The sequence below is a fragment of the Geotrypetes seraphini genome, chromosome 2 (assembly GCF_902459505.1).
Source record: "Geotrypetes seraphini chromosome 2, aGeoSer1.1, whole genome shotgun sequence".
Classification (NCBI taxonomy): domain Eukaryota; kingdom Metazoa; phylum Chordata; class Amphibia; order Gymnophiona; family Dermophiidae; genus Geotrypetes; species Geotrypetes seraphini.
The window spans coordinates 361835383-361857872 of record NC_047085.1 but is presented as its reverse complement, the minus strand read 5'-3'; the positions used below and the strand labels follow the sequence as shown (position 1 = coordinate 361857872).

At 42.6% G+C, this 22490-nt stretch overlaps 1 protein-coding gene across 9 annotated transcripts in view; it reads left to right on the top strand.

The window, feature by feature from the left end:
- COBL (cordon-bleu WH2 repeat protein) overlaps window positions 1-22490 on the top strand; it is a 398758-nt gene that overhangs the window by 222477 nt on the left and 153791 nt on the right. For all 9 annotated transcript variants that reach the window (XM_033930509.1, XM_033930508.1, XM_033930507.1 and 6 more), the window contains one exon: window positions 5655-5738. In XM_033930509.1, the coding sequence (XP_033786400.1) occupies window positions 5655-5738 (84 nt within the window). The remainder of the gene's footprint in view (window positions 1-5654; window positions 5739-22490) is intronic.

Sequence of the window (22490 nt, the reverse complement as noted above, 5' to 3'; positions counted from 1 at the left end):
CAAAAACATACTGTACCTAAGTATAGATGAGTGGGATCACATTTTTCCCCCATAAGTGTACTAGTTAGAGTGGGATATGGACCTGGGTCCCCATTTCTGGAGTCCAATGCACTGCCCACCAGGCTACTCCAGACACCTGTCTGTTGTTGTACTAGAACTGGCCATGCTATCTGCAGCTGTCATAGAGACAGATATGTACAGTTTCATTCAGATCTTTGGGGGTGGGATGGGGGAGAGGGGCATGCCGTAATTCCTCCAGTGGTCAACTGGTCAGTTTGGGCACCTTTTTGGCCCTTATTCATTTTTATTTATTTTTTCTATATCTTTATTCATTTTTAAAAATCAACATCAAGTGCAACATATTATCAAACAATGTACAAAATAAACAGCACTTAATTCCATCAAATCATATAATAAATACATATCCTTTCCCCCCCACCCACCCATCCATTCATATATTATAAAGATAAGCAAAAGTACGTAATACAAATGATCAAGACCAAACAAATTACAATCAAATAATAATTTAAAGACATATCACCCCACACCTCCTGGATGCGTATAATCAAAGGACTAAAACCAATAATTTATCTTTACAAAATTTTTTCAATGGGTCCCAAACATCTTTAAATTTCTTATAATGCCCCAATTGTATTGCTCTCATACGTTCAAATTTATAAGTTTGGCATAAGGATTCACACCAAAAAATATAGTTTAACCTGTCCCAATTCTTTCAGAATAAGTTGTATGGCAGCTTCTGTCATGATGAAAAGCAGTCTATTTTTATGTGAAGTTTTTGGACTCTTGGCAATCAATAACATACCAAACAGCACAACATCATACGTCAATGCCAGTGGAACTTCCAGTATGCTATTTATTTGATCCCCAAATGGATCGCCAAAATTTAAGTATCAAGGGACAAAAGAAAAGCAGATGATCCAGTGTCCCTATATCGAGAGGACAGTGCCAGCATCTATTTGACTTAGAACTATCTAGTTTTTGTAATCTAACAGAGGTCCAAAAACCTCTATGCAAAAAAAAAAAAAAGTTTGCCTCATAGATACTGACACTGTACATCTCATCCTTCAAGTCCAAATTCGTGGCCATTGAGATGCAGAAATCTGCTGCTTAGTCTCAATGCTCCAAATGTCTCTAAGACCAGTTTTGGGGTTTTTTAGTCATATAGCCAGTTGGCGGCCTGATGCTCCAGGAAATCTGTCTGGAAGCACAGACCCGGTAAGCTATACTGAGTTTTTAAGTTACGCCAAACGAGGAACCCCTTCTGAATGGCCTGCTTCAACTTCAACCACTTATACATTTGAGACTTTGCAATACCAAATGTTTGTTGCAGTTGTGAAAAGTGGTTCATAGACAACGGCGCGAAAGACAAAGGCACGCCCAGACAATTGAGCGCAGTGCGGAGGCGCGCACCGCTTTAAATGACTGTTTTTAGTGCTCCGATGGGGGGGGGGGTTTGTTGGGGAACCCCCCCACTTTACTTAATAGACATCGCGCCGGCGTTATGGGGGGTTTGGGGGTTGTAACCCTCCACATTTTACTGTAAACTTAACTTTTTCCCTAAAAAGGGGGAAAAAGTGAAGTTTTCAGTAAAATGTGGGGGGTTAAAACCCCCCACGCGGCGCGATGTCTATTAAGTAAAGTGGGGGGGTCCCCCCATGCCCCCCCGTCGGAGCCCTAAAAACAGTAATTTAGAGCGGCGCGCGCCTCCGCGCTGCGCTCAATTGTCCGGGCGCGCCTTTGTCCCGGCGCGCTTTTGACCTGACACCGTGAAAAGTCAAGCATCTTTCCATCTGATAACACATCATCCAGTGTGCGTATGCCCGCCTGCAGCCGGTGCTTCCAGAGGATCTTAGACTCGCCAGTTTGAATCTTGGCCCTTATTCATTTTTAAACAGGTCTAGCCCCAAATGTCCAAATTGTGCCCTGGACATTTTGTAAAATGTTTGATTATCACTACAAAATGTCCGAAGAAAAAAAAAATCATAAACGATCAAAGATCCTGAAGAAAAAGTGCTAAGCTCGCCCAAATCCTGCCCATAACGCACCTCCAACACTTCCTCTTGCGATTTAGATGCACCGCAGACAAAAAACCTAGCAAAACATCTAAGAAAGTTGGTTTCAAAAATGGCAACTTGGACGTTTTGGCATGAAAATGTCCAAATGCCACTTTATACCATATTTTGGGCATCTTTCTGTTTTGAAAATGAATCCCATAATACCCACACTCGTTGCATATATTATGAATGTGGTATAAAATAAAATGTAGACTTGATCTACAACTGTCTTTGCATTTGCAGGATGTTGACTGTAGAATTCCCTCCAGCATGCACCATACTTCCAAAAAACTGGAGTTGTTAAAGCTTATGGGACACAAACTGTAGAAGTCTGCCTGACACTGGTGTTACTTAAAGTTATAAGTTATTTCTTTTATCTTCATTCTTCTATTTTTGCTTGATTGTAATTTATATATTCATTTTGTTACCTGCTATTTTATGTTTTTGAAATGTAACCTTTATTTTCATCCTTCCTGGATACTTTTGCTTCGGTGTGTGTGTTATCTCTTATCTGCACTGGAGAAGAAAGGGGTGCATTGAATAGCGCAGTACTCAAACATTCTGTTTTGGAAACAATAAGAAACTAAAACAGTTACATATCATTGTCAACAGAAATAAAAGAATAAGTTTTAGGATTTAACCACAGGATGCCTTCTATGTGAAAGAAAACCTTCATCTTGAAGACTTAGATGCATTCTGCTTTGGCTTTCAAGATCCCTTGCATGACCTGGAAAACTGTGTGTTTTGCTTGGTCATGTCAATAGCTTGAAGAAATAAAAGGATTGAGCATCTGTTTAATTACAGGGACCACTTTCATGACTTCCTCTCTGTGTGGTAGTTTACAAGATAGCCCAGGTTTATTCATTTATTTAAAAAAATTTATATACCACCTAGAACCTTAGCGGTTTGCAATAGTGCTGTCCAATTCACGATTCAAATCGATTCACCAATTCATTTTGAGTGAATCGATTCAAAATCCCAAAAAATCGGCCTCCCGATTCACTGTCTGACCCTCCCCCCTCGCCCCCTAAAGCAGGATCGGCAGCGCTGCCTCCTGGCCGGCGCTGCCGCTCCTGCTTTAGAGGGTGAGGGGGGAGGGTCAGTCGAGAAGTGCTGCAGTGTCCGGCTTCCCCCCCTGGCCTCCCATGCCTCCCTTTACCTAATTGCAACAGAGATCAGCCTGCAGAAAAGATTGCGGGTACTTTAGTGATCCTTGCAGATTGCCATATGCCTCCGGAGCTGTCGTCCCTCTGCTGCAATCCTGCCTTTGACGTCAGAGGGAGGGGTGGGACCGCGGCAGAAGGATGACAGCTCCTAAGGCCTATGGCAACCTGCAAGGATTGCTAAAGTACCCGCGATTCTTTCTGCAGGATGTTCTCTGCTGCAATCAGGTAAAGGGAGGTGCGGGAGGCTAGAGGGGAACACACAGGCCTTCAGAGGGGGTGCAGGCCTTCAGGGGTGGGGTGTAGGCCTTCAGGGGGGACAGACCTTCGGGGGGAGGTGCAGTCCTTGGTAGTGCATTGATCAGCCAGAATCGGTCAGAGAATTGGCCAACTGTGATCCAGTCGGTATTACCGACTAATTTTAGTGCATCTAGCCCTTGGTCAGTTTCAGCCGAAACTGAAACTGGGCAGAAAAAGGATTTAGGACCAGTTTCGACACCCTAATCAAAACTGAAACTGAAATTGTTAGCCTCTAGTTGGAAAGAATTCCATGAACCAATCAATTTTCCCATTTTTTATAATACTTTTTATTTTTCTTGTGGTACAGCAACACAGTCATGCAGATAGAAGTAACAAGGCTTGTAAATGTTACTGAGCTCCATGGATACCTTGTAACTGTAAAATAAAAATAAAATAAACATGTGGATCCAGTTATATCAGCCAGACTTCCAAATTTCTTTTTAGACAAGGCTGACAGAGAAATGGTGTGAATCTAGAAAACCTCGTGTAAAGCTGAGCAGATCAATCAAAAGCACTTTTGTAGTCAGCAGCAGATGACGTCACCTAAGTTAGAACAACAACAGGAAGAACAAGCTCTTCACAGGAGAAACAATGCAAAGCAAACATTGGAGGCCAACCGATGTATATTGGTAAAGTTTTGGGGGGTTTGTAATAAACTTTACCAATATAGATTGGTTGGCCTCCAATGTTTGTTTTGTATTTGTAGCCACCTAATTTATACATCTGAGCCCATATTCTGCAAATGATAACTTAGGCGCCGATAGACGTCTTACCAGCACCTAAGGACGATTCAGCACGGTCTGTTCAGTGCGACCATTTCAGCGCAGACAGTTCAGCATGGCTGTTTCAACCAGCCCAATTCAGCATAGCTGTTTAACTGTGGCTGTTTCATTATGGCCATTGTAATGGTGAGCGCATGCCTTGATGAAGCTGAAGGGTTTGCAAGAGAGGGGGTGAATAGCCCCCCTCACCCTGTTAGTGCTTCTTTCCTTTCCCATCACCCATCCTTGGTCTTCTTTTCATGCCTCTGCATCATCTGGTGACTTCAAGATTTGAAAGAGGGAGGCATAGCTCCCCTCCCACTGGTGCTTCTTTCCTTTCCCTTCACGGATGTGGCGTCAGGTGCAATTCATGTCAAAGATAGACACCAGAAAAGTAGGCCCTGAAAATGCTGGCCTACATTTCCAGCGCCTATCTTTGCTGGAGGTGCAATTCTTTAAATGCCACTTTCATGTGATTGACACGCAATCAGTGGCCATTTTTAAGGTGGCTTCTGACAACGGCGTTGTTTAGAGAATCTGGACCCTAGAGGCTGTCTGAAAATCTGCCTCAAAAAACACAGTCATATCCATTCTACATGCAGTAGAAAGGGAAAGTACTTGGGACTGGTAAGAAGCAGGGAGACTGTGTAGAAAACATATTGAACAGACAGAAAACTAGAATTTCCCAATAAGGGTAAAGAAGCAGTCCTTTGATATGTGCAGGTATTAGGCATGGGCTTCCCAAACTTCTCCTGAGGACCCCACAGCTAGTTAGATTTTAAGAATATCCGTAATGAAAATGCAAGCGAGATCTGGAATGATTTGGAGACCTAGTATAAGCAAATTTGTTGCATGCGTATGAACATTGTGGATATACTGAAAACTTGAATGGCTATGTGGAAAGGATTGGGAAGCCCTGTGTTAGATCTCATGAGAATGGGAGACATGGTCTGGCAGCCAGAGGCTGCGTTTGGGAGTTAGACTCCAGTGTTCCCTTTTTCTCCAGATATTTTTGGTAGAAGCTGCTGTGGCAGGTAGCTAGTATGAATCAGAATTGCTTGTAGCCATCCACCCTGTCTGGCAGCATTTCTGTAGCAGTGCTGATTTGTGGAGTACACTGGCATCTGATTTTGACAACAAGCAGCATTATTTAACTATTGTGTCAGTTGTCATCATCCTTGCAATTGCTGGAATAAGGAAAGGTCTTGCATAACCAGCGTCTGCCAGTGATGGTGTATGGTGGGACAGCACTTAAACTTTGAGTGTGTGGCAATTGTTTTGTACTGCTGTTACATCTCAGACTTTCTCTTACCTGCTCTGCATGATACACTTATGATATGCTTGTTGCGTTGCAGATGGAGGAGCATGTGATGGAAATGGACAATGACCAAGGTGATGATGAGATCTTCAAGGCTGCTGCTGATGACAGAAACATTCAGGTAGGTACAGAGGGAGATAGTGATGTGCAGGGGCCACAGCTCAGTTCATTCTTCCTCAGCTTCATACCAATCAAGTCATCAGCTGCCTCCTTAGGTTCTGCTAGGCTCGGGAGCTGGAAGCAGATCCAGGAATGAAACTCTTGGGTCTCCCACATGACACTGCTACCACCCCAGGAACTGGTTTAACATTTTACTTTCCAAATCTTTACGGAAGAGTTCTGTCTTTCTACAGTACCAGTTTATCTTAAATAGATTTTAGCAGCAATTTATTAAAACAAGATCAGCCAAAACAGTACTAATCCACACACAGCTGAAAATGGAGGCTTCCTACATTTGGCAGAGCTCAGTGCGATTTGCGCTCTCTGCAGGGCTAAAAGAGTGAGAACATCTTGGAGACCATTAACTGCATTTGAAAGGAAACTGCAATGAGAGGGCATAGGATTAAATTAAGAGGGTAATCTAAGGAAATACTGTTTTACAGAAAGGGTGGTAGATGCATGGAACAGTCTCCCGGAAGAGGTTGTGGAGACAGAGACTGTGTCTGAATTCAAGAGGGCCTGGGTTAGGCACGTGGGATCTCTCAGAGAGAGAAAGAGATAATGGTTACTGCATATGGGCAGACTAGATGGGCCATTTGGCCTTTATCTGCCATCATGTTTCTGTGATTCCTCTCTTTGCCACATGGGGGCGCTGATCTCTTAGTATTTGCCAGTACTCATGAAAATCAATAGACAATCTAAAGGGAGCTAAAGTTAGCTGTGTTTATTTGGGTGGCCCTGACATCATGAGATAAGCGTAGGTAAACAACTTCTCCTTCCTCACAGTGAGATTCATATGTTGTATGGTATGCTTCTTTGGGTCAATAGTACAGGGAATGGAAAAGACAAATTGGTGCGAGGGCAGGGCTAGCCTAATTTTTTTGTAGCCGTATTGAGGAGCTGAAATGCATTATGTCATAGTGGCAAGCATTGACTCCTTTGATTCACTCCATATGTATGCTTACACATGTTAGTTGAAGCATTAGTATGTGTATGCACTATATATAGTAGTGCATCATTAATGTGCTATGTAGTACTTCAGATAGGGTCCTGTTTATCAAAATGAACTAGAATGTATTAATGGTAAAAAGGCCCTTTTAATCTTAGCGTCAAGTGAAGGAGTTGTCCAGTGGTTAGAGTAGTAGGCCACTAGACTTCAAGTCTTGTCACTGCTCCTTGATGCCTTAGGCAAGCCCTTTGGAGAGTAATTGAATCAGGTAGCACCTAGTTCTTGTTGCAAGCAATGCACATAAATGTTGATATTTTAGTCATTTATATGTATAAGTGGCAATATATGTGTATAAATGTCTGGAAAAATATACATGCCATTTGAATGGTGCATACTTTCACTGTGGGCATGCATATGAAGGTGCATTTTCAATAGGATAGACGTTTCCATAAGGACAAATAAAAGTAGGGTTGGGAAAATGAACATTTTCAAAACCGCAGGATGTCTATCTTTTGGAAAATGGCTTGTCTAGACGTTATGGCCCTTAGGATGTCTATCTTTTTTGGCCATTTTTGAAAATCAAATGCAAAATGTCCAAAATAAGCCCATTTGGACGTAGAAGAAGCCAGCATTTTTAATGGACAGGCCACACAGACATGCCAGAAGAGTAGTGGAGAGCCGTAGGGTGCCGGGTACATAGCTCATAATAACCCTCGTACATTATATGGTGAACCTTCCAAGAAACCCCTAAAACTTACTATATGCACTTGTCTACCACCCCACCTATATGGTAGTACAGTGGTTTTTTGGTAGGTTTTGGTAGACTCACACTTTCTACCAAAAGTGTACTAGTTCGGGTGGCATATGGACTTGAGTCACCTTCTCTCCAGTGTCCTGTTTCAGCTCTTGGACTGGCCAAAGTATCTGCAACTGTCACTGAGACAGATATGTACTGTTTTTACCTTTTTTTTTAATTTATCATTTTATAATTATTTATCAAATATAAACTTGTACAGAAAGTAAAATTTAAGTCAAAAGTACATAACCGAATTAATCAAATTAAGTCAAGAATATAAAGTTAGTAATACATAACTATATTAATCATAATTGAATCCATAACATAAAGTTTACTTAAATTTTTAACTCAAGTCCTCCACTGAGGATCAAGGTGGAACAAGAGCGATTTTAATAACAAGAAATATATCATAGAAGAATGCTACAGCTGATCTAGACTGAGCTCAGGGTTCCCTAAAAATCCATCTTATCTAGGGCTAGGTCTTATCTTTTTCTTTCTCCGGGTGTGACAACAAAAGGAAAGCCGTTGGCTGGAAAGGTTAAAAAAAAACATATTTCTGGGAGGAATAATACACTATACAGATATGTACTGTTTCATGGAGATCTTTGGGGGGGGGAGGGGGAGTGTGTGTGGGCCATATTTTCATCCCTTCAGTTGTTATCTGATCAGTTTGAGTACCTTTGTGGCCCTTATACATTTTAAAAACAAGTCTAGTCCAAAATGTCCAAATTGTGCCCTAGGCGTTTTGTAAAATGTATGATTATTGCTGTAAAATGTCCAAGTGCTAAACCTGCTGTAATCCTGCCCAAAACATGCCTCTAACACCCCCCTTAAGATTTAGATGTACTGGAGACAAAATGACCAGAAAGATGTCTAGAAAGTCTGCTTTGAAAATGCCCACTTGGATGTCCAAGTGCAGGTTTATGCCACCTTTTGGACATCTATCTTTTTGAAAATGAGCCCCTTAGGCTAGTATTTTATAAAGAAAATAGGCACCCATTTATAAAATTATGCCCTTAATTCTCAATTTACTTAAGTATAAAGTTCAGTTGCCAGTGCTTGTGTCTTTTCTTATTTTGATCATATGGATCCTTTTTCCATTATGTAGTTTAAAGTATATTTTTGGGGGGCTCTAATAGCCTCTTTCACTTCACCTTTTAACCATGCCAGCTTTCATGTTCTCTTCTTTCCACCTTTGTTAATATGTGGAATACATCTGGTCTGGACTTCCATGATGGTATTTTTAAATAACATCCACGCCTGGTTTACAGTCCTAACCTTTGCACTGATCCTTTTAGCTTCTTTTTAACCATTTTCCTCATTTTATCATAGTTGCCCTTTCAAAAATCTACAGTAGATTACTTTTGTGATGTCACTCCAGGTATCAGCTCAAATTTGATCACGTTATGATCACTGTTTCCCAGTGGACCCAACACAGTTAACTCCTGGACTATGTCTTGCATTCCACTAAAGACCATATCTAAAATAGCTCCTCTTCTTGTTGGTTCCTGGACCAGTTGCTCCAAGAAGCAGTCATTTATGGTGTCTAGGAATTTTACCTCCCTAGCACTCCCTGATGTAACATTTAACCAGTCAATGTTGGGGTAGTTCAAATCACTCATAATGTTGAAATGTATGTCTTATATAGGAAATGGAGGGGACCCCCAATACCACACAGCTTCACACCATCAGGCGACTTTCTGGGACAAGGAACTGAAACCTTTGTTATTGAGTTCCATGTCTTACAATCATTTTCGAATGCAACTGAAGACACATTTGTTCGCAAATTAATCAATTTTCTTTAGATTGTATTATTTGTTAAATTTTGTAAACCGCATTGAACTTATCAGTTATGCGGTATAGAAATGACTTGTTCTGTTCTGGAGAAAAAAACCTCAGTTCAGCTTCATAGGTAATAAAACTCCACCTCCCCCGTTAAAGGTTCATTTCAATCAACTGTTTAAAATATACATTAAATTTTGTTGGAACAAAAGTGAAGCACTGTTGTAGTCAGGGGGGAATCCCCTTTTTTTCATGGAGGAAAGGCCAGCTCATCAAAAGCAATGATAGTGAGCACCATACCACTACAAAAAACACTGTTTCAAGTCCCCAAAATACTGTAGAAAAAAAAGAAGAAATCACACTTAGCTGCAGTTAGATCACACCGCAACCAAACTCTGTAATCTGAAAATCCGGAGCGCTGCAGTCACAATCACCCGACGGTGAAATCGTCGTTTTGCAAAATCTGCATCAGGGATGGATTTCTGCTGTTACAGCTGTAAATTTATGGACACCAGTCGCCTTGTAGAATTCCCATCTGGCTGTGACCCGCTTTGGCGGAGGGATCTGGGAGGTGCGGGGAGAGGAGTAGAGACGCCACCAAAAGGAGAGTCATCTGCGCCGGCTGATTTCCTACAGGGCGTACCTCTCGCTGTGAGAGGTATGTCCTGTAGGCAGTCAAACGGCATGGATGACTCTCCTCCTTGCCTGTGTGTCGTGGCACACCTGAAATCTCAGGAAGTACACTGGAATATATAAATAAAAGTAGCTTTTTATTGTTCTGCTTTCTGGACTCTTGTCATCTCTCCTTCTCCCTTCCCCAGCATAGGAGGTGAGAGGACATGACAAGAAGGGAGCTGCTGTGCCGTGTCCTCCTTTCCCCGCCACACTGGAGCAGGATTCAGAGGCATATCTGATTAACTAACATTACTTACAGTAGTTCCAATGCTTGCTACAATTTTTTCCATGCTATACCTTGTAATGTAGCTTCTAGAAAGACTGTCTGCTGCCCTTTTTACTTTTCCTTCTTAATGGATGGAGTACAAACAGTGCATTTTATTTTTGTAATTCTTTAGAAATACCTCAGTAAAAGCTCTTTTAGTGTGCATTAGCTAGGGTCAGCTTGCTACATTTCAATTTTGTGGTGAGTCACAGAGCATTGCTGCTGTAACCAGCTTTAATTATATAATTGGGAGAGGGAGTTGGCTAGTGGTTAGAATGAAAGATAGGAACTAGGAGTCCAGGGTTAAAAGTTTGCTTCTCACACTGACACTGCTTTTGACCCTGAACAAGACACTTTTATCGCCTGTTTCCTGTAGGTACCATATCATAAAATAATCAGTATAGTATAAAGTTTAAAATCAGTATAGCTTAAAATTAAATCAACCAGACATTTCTCCTCCACATAGAGGTACAAGTTGTACTTCTTTCCCAGAATAAAGCTACCAGACTGCAGAGAGGATACAAGCTGTAAAGCAACCTCCTAGGAGTGAATACTGTTCTAATTTTTCCTGGGTGTTTCTGTTGCATGTTACGTGCTTTGGGAGATAGCACGGATGTTGCTGCACTGTCTGTCAAAACATGTAGCAAAGCTAAAGGAACAAAGGAAAAAAAATGAAAAAGACAATGTTTGTAGCAGTACATCTCCCCCAACAATCTCCCCCCCTTCCAGTTCAGGTGATCAGCGGAGTGCCGCAGGGCTCGGTCTTGGGCCCGATCCTATTTAACATCTTCGTAAGAGACTTGGCTGAGGGGCTTCGAGGTAAAATTACATTATTCGCCGATGACGCCAAACTATGCAACGTAGTAGGCAAAAGCCCAGTGCCCGACAGTATGACGCAGGACCTATTCTTACTGGAGCATTGGTCAAAGACTTGGCAACTAAGTTTCAATGCCAAAAAATGTAAGGTCATGCACCTTGGCAGCAGAAATCCATGCAGAACTTACACCCTAAATGGTGAGACCCTAGCAAGGACTGCAGCAGAACGAGACTTGGGAGTGATCATTAGTGAAGACATGAAGACTGCCAATCAAGTGGAGAAAGCTTCATCCAAGGCTAGACAAATCATGGGTTCTATCCGAAGAAGTTTCGTCAGCTGTAAGCCCGAGGTCATAATGCCGTTGTACATATCCATGGTGAGACCTCATCTGGAATACTGTGTATAATTCTGGAGGCCACATTACCAAAAAGATGTGCTGAGAGTTGAGTCGGTTCAGAGAATGGCTACCAGGATGGTCTCAGGACTTAAGGATTTTCCGTATGAGGAACGGTTGGGTAAGTTGCAGCTATACTCACTCGAGGAACGCAGAGAGAGGGGAGACATGATTGAGACGTTCAAATATGTCACGGGCTGTATCGAGGTGGAAGAAGACATATTTGTTCTTATAGGACCTATGACAACAAGAGGGCATCCGTTGAAAATCAGGGGTGGGAAATTTCCTGGCGACACCAGAAAATATTTCTTCACCGAAAGGGTGGTTGATCGCTGGAATAATCTTCCACTACAGGTAATTGAGGCCAGCAGCGTGCCAGATTTTAAGAAAAAAATGGGATAAGCATGTGGGATGTCTTCATGGAGGAAGTTAGGGGGTGGGTCATTAGAGTGGGCAGACTAAGATGGGCCGTGGCCCTTTTCTGCCGTCATTTTCTATGTTTAATCCCAATAGCCCAAATCTGATCTCCCTTAAAGGCAGTGGTCTCAAACTCAAACCCTTTGGAGGGCCACATTTTGGATTTGTAGGTACTTGGAGGGCCTCAGAAAAAATAGTTAATATCTTATTAAAGAAATGACAATTTTGCATGAGGTAAAAAGATTTATAGTTTATAAATCTTTCCTTTTGGCTAAGTCTTAATAATAATATTGTAATTTATAGATAAAGAGACATATAATCAAGAAACAGTTTTATTTTACTTTTGTGATTATGATAAACATACCGAGGGCCTCAAAATAGTACCTGGCGGACCGCATGTGGCTCCCAGGCTGTGAGTTTGAGACCACTGCTTAAAGGCAATATCCCCAGATTCCTTCTCTACCCCCAAAAGTATTTCCCCAATCCTCCTTAAAGGCCATATTCCCTGATCCCACCATAAGATCATACCCCTCTATCTGATACCTCCCTGAAAGACTACCTCCCTTCTATCCCGGAGTGGCAACATGCCAAAAGTAACCCTCCATACTCCGGCAATCCCCGTAGAACTTACCCAGGATCCCTGTACCTTCTCTGCTCCATTGGCTTGGGCTCAAAAAAAAAATCAGCCCTACCATAAGTTCTAAGCGGTTTACATCCAAGAAAACTGTACATTCAGTGAAACATTCACAAACATTTCAAAGAGGATACATCCAATCTCATTTTATCCATTTATCAATAATGACTCCTAGTGGTAGTCTTAACAGTACTTCTGTTTGGGGGCGGTTGGATTGGAAGGTAAAGCCTGAGGAAGGAGATACAATGCCATGGCTTCTTGGCTTGATACTTTGGACTGCTGCCATGCCACCACACTTCTTCGTTTATTGTTAAAGCAGCCATGCCTTCAGCAGTTGTGATAGCTACCACGTGGCACCAACCTGCACACTAGCTGCCACAGCTGGTCATCATGCCTATGCTTCTCCCGTCATGTTCGTAACTTGCCCCAGTGTATGTTAAGCAGCTGGTGTGGGATTTTTACCATGCTGCCTGTTCTAACACACAGTGGCTATTACTGCGTATCCACGCTATTGGCTCCCATGAAGTAAAACCCACACGAGCTGCTTAACACAATATGTCAACTTATTTCAGTGACTCCTAGCACCAGGCCACTAAAACATGCTATAGTGATAGCTGGACTGATGTGCTGAGGATCATCAATGTGTCCACAGTAACTGCTAATGCCTACGGCCTGGACAAGAGAGGTTATGGAGAGCGCAATGTCCTAATCATCTTAGTAAAACAGCCTCTGGTAGATTTAATAATAATAATAATAATAATAATAACAGTTTATATACCGCAGTACCGTGAAGTTCTATGCGGTTTACAAAAGATTAAGCAAAGGTACAAATTGATTGACTTTAAGAGGGTGGAAGAAAGAGAATGAATAGGTCAGGAAATCCATTGTTGAGGAGAAAGTGATCAATAGGACAAGTTAATCGCTATTGAGGGGAGAGAGATTAGTGGATCAGTTGTCTAGATGCTTTAGGAACAGATGTGTTTTTTAGACGTTTCCTAAATTCCTCATAAGTAGTGGGCGAAAGCAAGTGTTCTAGGTCTTTACCCCACGATGCTGCTTGGTGTGAGAGAAGGTGTTCATGGTGTTTTTTTCAGTTTACAACCTCTCACTGGGGGGGGGGGGGGAAACAAAGTTGGAATGTGAGCTTCTCTTGTGTCTGTTGGCTGAGAGGACAATTTTCAAAGAATCTACCCAGGTATCTTAGGAAGTTGCTAGGCTAAATCTGGCTATATGAAAATTTACCACTGTCTTACAGGTACATATATTTCATAACATGCAGTTTTACTCCAGTAAAAATGAGGCATTCTCATAGGTTCATTTAGGTGGGCAAGTCAACGGCACATCTATAATTGAATTTGCAAATATACGCCATCCACAGATATTACAGGCACAAAGGCCCTATAAAGTCCACCTAAAGTTAGGCACCGAAATCAGCTCTGCTTCTATAAAACTTAGGAGCCCATTATAGAATTGTGCTTAGGCAGCATTTAGCATCCTAATGTTTAGGCATCCTCAGTTAATGCCAGTTCTATGTCTAAAGTTAGGTACCGATATCGGAGCCTAATGACACTTTATTCACAAAGAGACGCCTAACTCAAAAATGTACCCATGATCCACCCCTGACCATGCCCACTTTTAGTGTAGGCACTTTGGGCTAGGCACCTACTTTTTATAGAATCGTATATTTTGAGTTAGGACCCTAACTTTCAATTAAGTCTAATTACGAGGTGTTGAGTGCCAATATCAGCACTGAATAAGCCTATTGCTCAATTAAAGTAGGCGCCAATATCTTTAGGCAGATTTAAGAATCAGGGCCAAAGTGTGCAGCTACTTGTACACTTGCTTAATTTTCAGAAAATTTACTTAAACTTGATGAGGTATATAAAGTACCTGGTTAGCTTGCAGCTAGGCATTTTATTGAAAACTAGTGGATCTTCAGCCAAAGAATTCATATCATAAATGCTATAAATGTGGTCTCTAATATACTAGTTTGCATATTTTTAACTACAGTTCTGTTAGTTCTCATAGGGGATTTAATATTATCTATAAACTTTGATTACAACTGTCAACCAGCCAAATAGATGTGTTTTGGTTAAAGATAAGTACCTGGAGGATCGAGCTTTGCTCAGGAAAGTGGGCTGTGTGATTATGGTGGGGTTGTTATTTTGGGTTATGAGTCTTGGTTGTCTGACCTGTAGGGGGAGGTGGGAGCAGTAGCTACAGAGACAGTGCCTTAGGAACTTCGAGACTTTTTTTTTTTGTTTCTCTGCAACCTATTGGCTGGCTAAGCTTCCTTAGGAATGTCTGACCAAGGTACTGCAGTTATCTTTGTATCAGTTTCCATATGTTCCTCAACTTGTATTATCTTCAGCTGCATATTCCCTTTTACATTCCATATCTGTTTGCTCTGCCTCCGTTTCCCTCAGAACCCCTTAGCTACACTGCAGGTTTTTTTCTTCCATAGCCAGCCGGTAAGCTACAGAGAGATAGGACCAATAGGTTATGATACATCATCTTTCAATCCTGCTTTTGCCTATAGCCTATTGACTGGCTAAGCTTCCTTAGGAATGTTTGACTAATGGGCTGCAGGGGGAGATGAGAGCAGTACCTATAGAGACAGTGCCTTAGTAACCTGCTTGTCAACCTTCAATTCTGGTTTTTCCTGCAGCCTATTGGCTAGCTAAGCTTCCTTAGGAATGTCTGACCAATGGGCTGTAGGGAGAGGCGGAGCAGTAGTTATAGAGACAATATTAGCACCCTTGAGTTTTGTTTATTTCCTGTTTATTTGGCTGGTAAACCTCCTTAGGAATATCTGACCAATGCGCTACAGTTGTCTTTGTTTCACTTTCTATGCCTCCCCCAGCTTGCATTAATTTCAGCTGTGCTCTCCCTTTTACATTCCATATATCTTCTCTCAGCCTCTTTCCTTTAAAGCCCCCTAGCTGGTTTTCCCTTTAGCCTGGTTTTCCCTGTAGCCTATTGGCTGACTAAGCGGCCTTAGGAATGCGTGTCCAGTGGGCTGCAAGGGGAGGCGGGAGCAGTACCTATAAAGACAATGCCTTAGGTACCTGCCTAGCAGCCTTAAGTCCTGTTTTTTCCTTGCAGCCTGTTGGTTGACTAAACTTCTTTAGGAATGCGTGACCAATGGGCTGTAGGGAAAGGCAGGAGCAATAGCTACAGAGAGCATGCCTTAGCAACCTGAATAGCAACCTTATCAAAAAAAAGAGAACGACTACAGCTGGTGGATGATGAAATGTGTATTTGCTTGTCAACTATCAAGCCATGTTTTGATTTTGAGTTAATATGCATTCAAAAGCCAGCACATCGCATTGATTAGCAGTTCTATTCTATCTACTTTAGTTTCACTGTTGTTACAATTATCCATACATAGCTTAAAGAACTTTAAATAACACTCAAATTTAATTTTTTGTTGGTTTTGCAATTTTATAATTACAATTATAATGTGCCGCAAAAAACATTTGCTCTGTTTAGTGTGCCAGAACTAAAAATGTTTCAGAGACACTGCAATTACCTGAAAGAAAAGTAGACATTGTTACAAAGAATCTCAGTTAAAAGGGAAATTGAACATGCAAAGAGATTTGTTTTAGAAATTTTGAAAGGAAACTTACCTGCGCTTTTAAGTTTCAAGCTGGCAGACAGCAAACCTGGCTAGGCAACTTCACTGACAAAGCCAGGCAGACCTACGGCGCCTTTCGGAAAGAAATCAAGACCACTCTGTTCAATAGATTTATTCCCTAGCCAGACAACGCCCCCCCCCCCTTTTTTTTAAAGCTTTTCTCTTCATGCTGATATTACGCTTCTTCACTAACAGTATTCTGTTCTTCACTCGACTGTTCAGTGTCTTCTTCACCATTTGTATTCTGTAATTCGCTGACCATCCATCCCTTTCGATGTAACATGTTAAGATTATACTGTAACCTATTTGTACCCTGTAATCACTGACTACTCAGTGACATCCTACCTATTCTTACCCTTTAATTTGCTGATTGTACAGATCTCTTCACTGTAAACCGCCTAGAAGTCACAAGATTATGGCGGTATAGAAACAATAAAGTTGTTATTATTATTATTATTAATCAAGCCTGGTATATTAAGCTGAAAAGGAAGAGGGAATGAAATTTTAAATAGAGAATCTAAGTTAGAAGTGAAATTAAGCAGATAAAGGAAATACTAAAGAAATACTTATCTGAAAAACTGTATGAAGAAGACAAGTTACACACTGGGTTGAGCCTAGAGAACATACTTAGATAGCACTATATTATTAATGTGAGTAACTTTAACATAAATTCAAAATAAGTTAAACTATTGTTTTAACTAGAATAACAAATTACACTGATGTTTCTTTAATTTTAATTTACAAGCATTTTTAATGGAACAAAGTTAATTTATACTTTTAAAACTTTTCTGTGCAATAAATAGATGCCATTTGTTAAGGATCTTTTCCTGTCTGGTTCTCTGGGTCACTGGTTCACATTGAGTTCTTTAATTTAAGAGCACCTGCAGTAAGTTTGGGAAGATATAACCTCTGTCTCAGGGGAAATCTAAATTACCATTCACAACGTGATCAACTACCATCTGCTGTTGCTGCTGAGATGGAGTGAGACTGAACCCTAGGGGGCACTGTGAGGGTTTATACTTGCAGCCTAGCTTCTTAAGGAATGTCTGATCAATGGGCTGCTGAGGTAGGCGGGAGCAGTAGCTACAGAGAGCAGTGCTACCCAATTCATGGGAAAAGTTTTCAATTCGATGCAGCCTATTTAATTAATTTTTCGATTTGATTTTCCTGCCCAATTGGGTGGGTTTTTTTTTTTGGTTTTTTTTCAAGCGTTCTGGCGGGTTTATTTTGTAGCCTCTTCACCCACTCCCACCCCCTTTGCCCTCTCCTACCCAAGCTGGCGCTGTGGTGTAAATAAAATAAACAAACAAAAAGACTTCATCTCTCTGTTAGGTCCTAGCTCACATTTGCTGTCTTAACACCAACTCTGGCATGATACACATTTCAAATCTAACATACTGTAATCAGAAAACAGAAAATAAATTAATTTTTTCTACCTTTTGTTGTGTGGTCATAATTCAAATCATGTTGGTTCCAGGCTCTAGTTTCTGTTTTCTTCTGTTAACTCGCTTGCCAGGGTCTCCTGCCCATATGACGTTTTCTTCTTTCTCCGTGCTCACCATCCATCTTCCGTCTGTCCTCCCCTTCCATTTCCCTTCCCTTCCCTAGAGGTCTGGCACCTCTCTTTTTTTTACATTCCAGCATTTCGCTAATGACCACTCCCCCATCCATATATTCTACTCATATATTCTACCATCATTACTGAAGCTCAGGTATTGTAACTTTATAGCAACTCATAAACTAAATCTCAGATACAGTAACACCATTACTGAAGCTCAGGTATAATTGAAGCTTATGTAAACCTCTGTGAATTGACTACCGCTACTAATGACTGTATATAGAAGCTTTCAATAAGCATTTTATGTGCCTGTGCTTGTATGTTATAAAATGTGTGTAAACTATAACCCCTATCCAACCTAATGTGTTTATGCACATGTTGGACGGCAATTTTATAAAAGCCTGTTTCTGCAGGTAAAACACTTTTACCTTCAGAAATGCCTTTAAAATTCAGCTTTCTAGGAGCCAGTGCAGCAAGTTTATTATGGATTTGATTAATCGCTTATTCAAAATTCTAAGCGATATACAAAACAGTAAAATAGTAAATTACAGGTATCGAGGGGAAACAAACCAGATAAATACAACTGACTTGACAAAACATATTCTAGCTCCCCTCCCTCCACACTAGGGGTGTTAAACTCAATCACATAGGGGACCAAAATCTGGGGCATGGGCTGGGTCGTGGACCAAATTTTTTATTGGGACACTTAGGGGTCCTTTTATTGAGGTACGCTAACCTTAATGAAAGGACTCCTTATTCTTGGTAGAAGTGTGGACTTATGGCCTCTCCAGCCCTGTACCGGCTCTGTGATGTAGGCAAAATGGATGGAAGAGACGTGTCTTTGCTGGAATGAGCCAACGTGCATGACTGACACAGTTTGTGGGAAGTTTGTATCTCTGAAAATCTTTTGAACAAAGGAAAGGGAGGACTACCTGTGGAGCTGATCTTTTGTTTAGGAGAAACAGTAAGACCCTGCTTTTGGGAATGAGGGATGGGGGGAGCGCTCTGGCCTCTTGTGCGGCTCTCGGTCTTGCAGAGGTTCAGTGGCAAGGCCCCGGTCATCCTTCCTAGCAGATCCTGCAAAGCAGCCATCTTGCTTCCTTTTGCTCTTCTGCGAGAGCAGCTTAACCTCCGCATCAGTGTTCATGGAGCACTTTGACGTCTTTTCTCATCACTTGATGGGACCCCAGCGTGGCTCTTCCTGGCTCCCCACGGTGTGCGTGACTGGCAGGTGGGCCAGCCCTCCAGATACTGTGCGCCGATGGCGGGTTCTGCCCGGTCACTCTGCTTTTGTGGATCACTTCTCAGCCCACCATTGTGAAGTGCTCGTGCTTTTGGGTGCCTCTCGCACGTTCCCCCACTTCTTGGCTCGTCCTCTGAAGCGGCTGAGGCTTTGGAGGGTGGCAGTTCCAGCCTAGCACACTGGTACCTCTCCTGCATTGGGAGGCGGAGGTCGCAGTCCTTTGCTCACCTTGTCGCCACTGGCAATGTCGGGACAGTGGGCTGTAGTTCCGCTGCTCAGTGCTTATGCCTGTCTTCCAGCGGGCCAACTTGGCTGGGGTTTTGTGGTCGTTTGGTGAGCCAGATTAAGGTGCACAGCGGGCCATATTTGGTCCACGAGCCAGAGTTTGACATTTCTGCTCCACACCATCCCTTGGGTTTAACTTCTCTCCCTTTTTTTTCCCTCCTTCCCTCCCTCCCTCCATTCCATTGTAAACCATCTCTCCCTCACCTCTGTTCAAAAACCCATTATTTCTTCCCCTTCCCCCCCACCCTCAGTCCAGCATATGCCCCTCTCTTTGTACCCCTCCCTCCGTGTACTTCTAATAGCTACACCAGGGGGCTCCTCCGAAGGTCAGCATGTTTCCACCTTCTCTCCACCGTTGTCCGACTTCCCCCTGGCCTCCTGGTCTCACTTTCAAAACCAATAACGACCTGCAAAGGATCGCCGGTGATGTAACGATTCTAGCAGGCTGCCGTCAGTCTCCGCTGCACATTCCCTCTGCTGCAGTCCTGACCCTCCTCTGACCTGTTTTGGTCTGGGATGGACCACGGCAGAAGGAACGTGCAGTGGAGCCTGTTGGCGGCCTGCTAGAATCACTACATCACCAGGGATCCTCTGCAGGCCGTAATTAGTTTTGAAAGTAAGACCAGGAGACCAGGGGGAAGCCATATGATGATGGGGAGAAGGGGAAAACATGCCAGTCTTCAGGGAACCCCCTAAAACCATGCTACCCACAGCTCTAGCACCTATGCATCACTTCTCAACAGCCCCCCCCAGGCTCCACCCTGGGGGGGGGGCTGACATCGGGCCTCCTAAAGCAGGAGCAACAGTGACAGTGGATGGCCAGTAAGTGACAGCACTTAGGACAGGCTTTTCGTTGCCAGAGTGCTGCAGCTCCTGCTTTAGGACAGTGTTCTTCAACCTTTTTACACCCGTGGACCGGCAGAAATAAAAGAATTATTTTGTGGACCGGCAAACTATTAAGATTGAAATTTAATAAAACAATTTCTGCCCCGTCTCCGCGAGCTCGGTCCCCGCAAACCATCTGATCCCATCTGCACAAGTTACAGTTATGATTTTATATTGAACATATTTTTATTAAAGTATAAAAAGAAACAATATTCTGAACAATTGTGATTTTATAAATACAAATATACAGAGCATGGACCAACAAAACACCTGTCTCCCCTCCCCTTCACATATATCCCCTCTACTATCAAGAAAACTGAATAAGCCAAGTTATTATAGAATGCTATACAGAAATATCATGCTAACAGAATACTGCAGTCCCCAGTTATGTCTCTAGCAGGATATATATTTCAAATCTGATATATTCTAATGACAAAATAGAAATAAAATTATTTTTTTCTACCTTTAATTGTCTCTAGTTTTTGCTTTCATCTTCTTTTCACTCTTTTCCTTCCAGTCTCTTCAATCCAGCATCTGCGCGTTCCATCCACTGTCTGCCCTCTCCCCCTTCCATATGTATCTGACTTCTTTATATGCCCCTCTCCCCTGTCCATCCAGCCTGTGCCTCCTCTCTCCTTTTTACATCATTCATTCCAGCTTCACTGCTTTCTTCATTTTTATCTCTCCTACACCAGATCTAGCATCTTTATCCTCTCTCATTTCTCTGCTGACCCCCTTTCCAGCATCAATCTCTCTCTACTTTCTCATTTCTCTCTCTCCCCTTTCCCTCATCTGGTCTCTCCATCTGACCCCCTTCCCCTCCTGTAATCTCCCTGCCAGCTGTTTCCTTCCTTTTTTCCTTCTCCCTTCCCTCCTCCCTCTATCCAACATTAACTCTCTTCCCATCCCTTTTCCTTCTCCCCTCCCAGCAGTATCTCTCCTTCTGCTTCCCTCCAGGTCCAGTAGCAGCTCTCCCTTTATCCAGTAGCTTCCCAGCCTCCTACAGTGGCTTCCTCCCCTTCCAACAGTTCTCAGTACTTGCCTGCAGCAGTGATTTACTTAGGCAACCTTGGGTCTGTTGCTGCCTCTGCGGAAAGAGGAAGTTGCCGGTGAATCACTGCCCTGGCAAGTAGGAGAGCTGCTGGGAGGGGAGACAGCCACTGTCGAAGGCTTCCCAGGATCTTGCTCGCAGAGGCTGACCATCTCCCTTGTACCTGTAGCTCTCTCCCTTCCACTTGTACCTTCTCCGCGGCCCTCTTCAGCAACTCAGCGGAGATCTCCGCCCTCTTCAGCAGGGACGGAGATGAAGACAGGCTGCTGACGTCGGGACCTTCACTCTCTGAGTCCCGTCTATTTTGTTTCAACTTCCTGTTTCCGAACAGGCGAGACTTGCAGAGGGAAGGCTCCGACATCGGCAGCCTGTCTTGATTGCCCGAGGCTGGGAGGAACAGCAGTCGGCAGGAACTGCAGTCGGCAGGAAATTTAACTGCCGACTCGATCTCACCGGTCCTGTGTGGACCGGCAGAAATTTTCTGTGGACCTGCACCGGTCCGCGGACCAGCGGTTGAAAAACAGTGCTTTAGGAGGCATGAAGTTATGCAGGGAGGAGGGTTGGTCAATGAATTGGAAAGCCTGATTTTTTTAAGAAAATGAATCGATTCACTGACGTGAATTGATTCGAATCAGCGAATCAGGCAGCAGTAACAGAGAGTGCCTTAGCAACTTACTTAACAACCTTCAGTCTTGTTTTTCCCTCCACCCTATTGGCTAGCTGAGCATCTTTGTCTGACTAGTGGGATGTAGGGGGAGGTAGGAACATCTGAAAAATCTCCTGTTTGACCCCCTAAATGAGTTTTGCCAAACTCCAGATGTAGCTAAATCACTTTCTCACACCGAAAACCATAGATTGACCCAATTTCATCAAAATCTTTAGAGCCATTTTCAAGATCACAGTCAGTTTGCCCACTTTATATAATATGATTTGCAAGTCATTAAACTGTATACGTTCTACTTAAGTGTTTTCTTAGCTTAAAACTGTGAAATAAAGACCTTGTGTTAAGGCTGCCCTCCTCCCCTGAGTTCCCCAGCAAGGACAGAGCTTGACATTATTATTATTTTTTTTTTTTAACTGACCACAATGAACCACAGGACAAAAATGTCAGATCACACTCCAGGGCAAGCAGCATTTGTTCCACGATGACCTTTGAATAATACTTTCTAGCACAAAACCCCAAAAGCAACACATTATTTTCCAAAAAGAGTGGCGTAGAGGTTCAGACCTGTGGTCAGGTTACATGCTTAGATTCTTTTGGTGGGTGCATGGTTTCCAAATTCAGACAGAGAAATGTATTAACAAAATCATACCCTTAGGAATAAA